Below are 6119 nucleotides of genomic sequence, written 5' to 3'. Positions count from 1 at the left end.
ACTCAACCAATTCATTACCTATTATTAGTTCAACTGTTGATGCCGACCAGCCACTGAAAAAACATTTTGTACTTGGAAGGAGAAACACATACCAAATATCAATCCATTTTTGCTTAACGTGGTCAGAAGACTCTGAATTTTGTAAACGTTCTCATCAAACAGAACTAAATCATCTGTATATTCTAAGTCAACAAGTGAATCTCTTAGTAGAAGATTAACCTCCAAAAAATCAGATGATGAGAACGTTATCTCCAGAAAAAGTCAATATCACAAAGTTAGATTAAAATGAGGAAGGTGGATAGCCTGACGAACACCAATTGAGGTCATCACTTCCGATGACGATTCTCTATGAGCTTTCACTCCACCAGTAGTATTCCAGTAGATAGCTTGTACAAGGTTAGTGTGATTCTTCAGTACGCCTTTCAGTAATAACTACTACCATGAAACTTGTCAATCAACAGAGTCGAACGCTGCCTCAAAGTCGGGAAATACAATTGTGGTTGAGAGTTGACAGGTGTGTGTTCCACAACCTGGAAAGAGGTGAGTATTCGATCTACACATCCACACCCAAATCTCAAACCACTAGTTTTCTTGACTTTGCTCTTCATATGCCCTAGTTGGGGGTTGGATGACTACGGAGGCTGATATTTTAAACGCTATGTTAGTTGGTCTGATTTCTCTGTGGTTTATCACACGAAGACTTTATCCCTGCTTATAGACTGGGACAATCAGTGATTGAGACCAGTCAGACAAGATTACTTCCGATTCCCAGTCTCCAACTAATATCTCAATCTAACAGCCAGAACTGGACTGCCACCCTTAACGAACTCTAGGGGGTCAACCCATCAGGGCTTGCTACACACCCTTGTTTCGAACTAACCATGCTTTTTCCTACTTCTTCAAGAGTCAGGAGGCTTTGGTCGACATCTCATTCAGCTTGCTTGGTGAAAGTAGGCAATCAAAGTGTAGCTGGAGAGTAGTTAAACTGTTCTATCCATCGTCGCATTATTCTGTATTGAGAGTGGATCAATGTCTAGTCTTTCTGAGAAGTCGTTTCACTAACTTCCGAATTTTTAGTACATATTTCTTTAGTAATTTTGTTGTTACCCACCGCCACCGCTTTTCCCATCACTTTTGCCTTAGCTACACACAACTGCTCACGATCATTGTGTAGACTTGTTGTCAGTCTACATTTAAGTTACCTTGGCTCCTTAACTTGTTCGTAGCCTGATAAGTTTACTAGTATCCATACGTTTAGCGGTTCTGAGTTTATATTTGAGAAAGCAAGTAATTTATATGTAACTAATAATGTATATAAACCTAAAAGTAACGAATTGCCCCCCCACCACCACCACAAGGACATAACGTTTATTCATTAAGACTGCGATAAAATTAGTCGGTGAGAATTTTCACACTAAATGATTGAAAATCTAGATTTAAACTAATACGTAAATTCTGAGGATCCTGAGAGAATGAGTAGATAAACATGTAATAATCACAATCCACAACGAAAACCCAACTACTAATTTTGGTCAATTGTTTGATAAACGACACTTATCAGACTGAAAAGATTTTACATTAAAAGCAAATGTTCCAAACGATTTAGTGCAATTCCACATAAACGAATTTTATCCATAACTGTTCGAGCTTATGCGAATTGAAATCCTTTTCTTCAATAACCATGAATAATCACTCTGACCTAACTAAACAAGGCTATTTGAGTTAATTCAATTAAATTATATTAATCCTAGTATTCAACTGAATACAGATCTGGGATTGTGAAACCTGAGAAACAGTTATCCATATCCATCTGTTTTCAAAGAATGATACGAATACTCTACTTAGAAAAGATATAATGATTAGATAAACCTGTCCTACAGGCCGATTCTCGTTTATCAACTGTATTTAAGATGAAATATCTTAAGGCCTCTTAGATGCATCTTTCAACTGATTACGGGAAATAACGTCACACAATCCAACATTATGACTTTCGATGTGATTAACTTTGCGCCTGATACACTGTTACGTTCAAAATATTTAGGTGGTTTTGTGCTACCTGAGGCGAATGGTTTCATTCTGTAATCAGGTACTACCAAATTGTCCTACTGCGATAAAAATCCTTACCATACTTAAAACATGACGGAAAATACAAAAATAGACACAAACCGATTCCCTTGGTGAAACCCATGTCATTCAACATCAACCGATAAGTAAAATGCCAAACAGCTGAAAAGATCTCAAATATACAAGCTAAGGAGATAATTGAAGTCCTCAATTTTTGTGCAATTTGAACAGTAACGTGAGAAAAGTATAAAAAGTCGCGAACAATACTAAATGTGACCATCTCAATATGATAAATTTTGTGCATAGGCTTAGTTCACGCTTTTCTCTAAGTAGTGATAAACCTAAAGACAAAGATCAATCAAAAATGGAAGCCCAATACAAGTAAAAAAATGTACAAGAATTGTATTTGTGTATATGTCTGACTGTTACAAACTAGTAAAGATAAGCGAAAACAGTAGTGATAGTAGTCGATGTCATGTACATAGTGTCCAAAATAGCAAAATAACTTTGATTTACAAAACTAACCAAAATCCTTTACATTCAATAGAATATAGACCATTGAATGCAAAACACTATAAGTCACCCAAAATGTGAATCTGAATAAGTAATTCTACGAACACAACATTTATAAACCATAGGGATTACTTTAATAATCCTTGCTGCTTCAGTCAAGAAAAAGTATAAAGTGACCAGTAAGACTCCCACACTCGAAGACGAAACGAATAAACTAGCTTGGTGACGTAACACGGCTACATTCATTTGATATTCTATGATCGACAACCTTCGAGGATTCCCCAGACTTCCCCGTTTTACTTACACACGGTTCTTCTACTCCAGAATCTATCTTTGTAGAGGATTGAGACTCCTTGGTAGGGTTGATTTCTTCATCTTCCTTCATATCAATTGATACATTATCATTGTCATCATCATCAGAGCCATAGTATTCGTCATGATCATCATAATCAGACAGTCCATCTACATCATCACATTGATAAAATGTTTTAGACGCAGGTCTACCACTAACACAGTATTCCTCAAGGGTGGTGGGAACAGTAACTCCATCTTGTTTAGCCTCCTCGTGAGTCGCTTTAACGAGTGATCTAAAGTAGGAAAAGGATATTTAGAAAATTGCTTAAAAATTGGGGTAAAAGAAAGTGTGACGTCTATTATTATTTATTTGAACACAAATATCAGTACAAAGGGGCATCGAATAGATATGCGCCACACAAGTCACTTGATTTGTATGTGGGCCGTGATACTGCCTGGGTGCCCAAACCGAAGCAGGTGGTTTTCTTAGGAGGCCACACCCGGAGCTTTCGACCTAAAGGTCTAATCCACAACGTTAGGATATGCAGTCCTATGGAAGCCGGTGACCAACAATAGGTTTATACGCTATTTGTTCCCTCAGGATACTGGAGCCCATGCACACCATTGGCTTGGAATCAGGGCTGACTAGCTCCCCTAGGTGAATCCTTCATATCCACCAACCCGGTTAAACTGCCGGACATTCGCCTTTTGTCCTCTTATTTTCGTAAACAACACACCCGCCACGAGGAGGTGAGTAGGACTTCGCTGATAGTGGCTGTATATGCGTGACCATTTGAGAGCATTTCGAGAGGGAGATGACTCTCTATTTGCACAAAACTACCTTCTAAACTATTTTTGATTCACCATTACATATGACACTTCTGTTTGGACAATCAGTATTTTAACAGAGTGCTCCACAGCCCAATAACCTGCATTTGATAAATGAGCTAAATTTGGATGCTTTCGTTGATCCAAGTGCAAAAACATGGATGAAGGGACACGATGCTGTCGGTATCCATGACAATAACTTGTGCTGGATGAAAGTACGACATGTAGGATAGATCACTGAAAAGTTCTATAAACTATCTAAGTAAATCTTAACTTTTTCATCTAGATCAATGAAAAGCAACACGGTTTGCTCAAACTTAAGGTAGGTTGCCTAGCTGCCAGTTGAATCTATGTGAAGCCACTTCTGAAATAACGAAGGTTTGCAGCTTACGTGGATGATTAACTGCTTCTTCAACATCAGACGAGTGTGTTATGTGGAAGTGTATACATTTCACAGAAACATGAAGAATAATACTAAGGATTTTAAACTCGGCATTTCCTGTTCGTGGCACTAGGCAAGTAAACGACGTTCATAATGAGGAGCTAAACCTCGTAGTGAAAGCACACAAACTACGATGCTAGATATGTCTATAATTCAGATGAAATAATTGGTAAGACTAATTTATGGACGAGCCAATCAGAAGCGTTTGAGGAATTTCAAGGTCACGGCGCTAAGTTCAACACGAGGTGCTCACATTCGATCGTTTTACAGCAGATTTTAGAGAAGAGGTGATTTTTCAGCGACTACAACAGATGGGACTATTAGGAAGTTCCTGTATCTGTGACTGCAGCAATCAAACGACTGCAGCACGATGTGCAGACTACCGTGATGACATTAGATTTCGTTGTACTATATGTTAGAAGATAAAATCTGCTCGAACTGGCACTTTCTTCGCTCGATCACGACTCAGACTAAGGCAAATCATGATAATTGTTGCAAATTGGATTATGAAGTCACCAGTAACATTGGCTGCGGCTTTTGTAGTAGTGCGCCACAACCCTAAAACCTAACCATAACCCTAACCCTAACCTAAACCCTAACATTAACCCTAAACCCTAACTCTAACCTTAACCCTAACCGCATGCACTATGATTTCAGGACATCTGAACCTTTAGCTAACCTTAACAAGTTTTTAAACCATGTAAAAGAATATCCGCTGTATTAATATGTTTTCACTTTATACTAACTCTCTTTTGATTGGCTAATAGTTTCAAAATCACTTAAAAATTCGTTCAAAGGGCGTCCATAAAATATAGTCCTACCAAATAATTAAGCAACTACACGCTTCAATTTATGACCACTGTAAGAATAATTAGTTGATTTCTTACACTTCAGACTGTCAATTCATAACTAAGTGATTCGGAACTTACGTAACTACACGTTCATACTCATCCTGAACTCCATTGGACTCTTTCCATTTCCTATAAGCCACTGATGCATCGACATGAGCAGCTGAATGGATGTTTGGCTCATTCAATAAAGAAATGACACTCAGAAGAATCGTCCTAAAACGAATAAACTTAGTGGGGTCCATGCTAACCTGACGTTTTGTGTCGGATTCCACCTCTCAGACGGCAGCTCACCGCTCTGTGGGTCATCACCTGGGGAATGCAAAATTGATATGCAGACTTCACCATTCTCATATATGTTTGGGTGATACATCCTGCTAAGAAAATGCATTGTAGGAGGACTATATGGATAATCGTCAGGGAAACATAATCGTGCCTAAAAGTCTACGTCAAAAAAAGAGTAACCTACCTTGAAATAACCACCTTCATACAAAGTCATTGGTGGTCCAAATATAGCGACGTCCCAAACAAAAAGATTTTCTTCTTCAGAAACCATAACTTTGAACCCCTCCATTGGGAACTCATTCAAATCTTTAAGTTCCTTTTGAAGTGCTTTTACAGCACTCGCATTTGGTTTACGAGATGCCATCGGCCATCAGCTACGCTCAAATTCAAATAGGGAACACTACCTTTATCCAATATCCAACATTTTTGACCCATGGTTGAGCAGATAAGACGAAATTTAGGCCTTTTAAAGCGCCCACTGGAGATATCTTAGGCGATTTCTTGGCACATTAGGTAGAAATACTAAAGTTTCAAACTCTGAAACTTGAAGTTATATGAAAATGTCTGATGCATAACCTTGAACGTGTGGCCTATTTTGTCATTGGCCTCAAAGTTAATACTGACGTTTTGATGAAATCAAATGACTGCTTTATACTACGACTTGTTAAAGGAAATCCCGTGACAGGTACTTTTACGTTAGACGAAAACAAACTCAACGTTCAGATGATGCCCTCTTAATTTTCATCCAAGGTCAAGAACTCACGAGTGATCTTTATTGACTAGGGCAGTTTAGCTTCGTAAAATATGTGACAAACGAATCTTTTATCATCTTTCTGTACTACGCG

The 6119-nt window shown here is 38.3% G+C and overlaps 1 protein-coding gene across 1 annotated transcript; it reads right to left on the bottom strand.

Annotated features, from left to right (window-relative positions):
• Positions 1-2010: 2010 nt before the first annotated feature.
• Positions 2011-5673, bottom strand: UBE2R2 (Ubiquitin-conjugating enzyme E2 R2). Its single transcript, XM_051209822.1, has 5 exons — positions 5459-5673; positions 5241-5425; positions 5071-5205; positions 2710-3164; positions 2011-2674 (listed from the first exon to the last, which is right to left on the bottom strand). The coding sequence occupies exons 1-4, from the start codon at positions 5636-5638 to the stop codon at positions 2792-2794; spliced, it is 873 nt and encodes a 290-aa protein (XP_051075285.1). The 5' UTR covers positions 5639-5673; the 3' UTR covers positions 2011-2674; positions 2710-2791.
• Positions 5674-6119: the final 446 nt, after the last annotated feature.

Source organism: Schistosoma haematobium, chromosome 1 (assembly GCF_000699445.3).
Source record: "Schistosoma haematobium chromosome 1, whole genome shotgun sequence".
Taxonomy (NCBI): Eukaryota; Metazoa; Platyhelminthes; class Trematoda; order Strigeidida; family Schistosomatidae; genus Schistosoma; species Schistosoma haematobium.
This window is presented reverse-complemented; position numbering and strand designations above follow the sequence as displayed.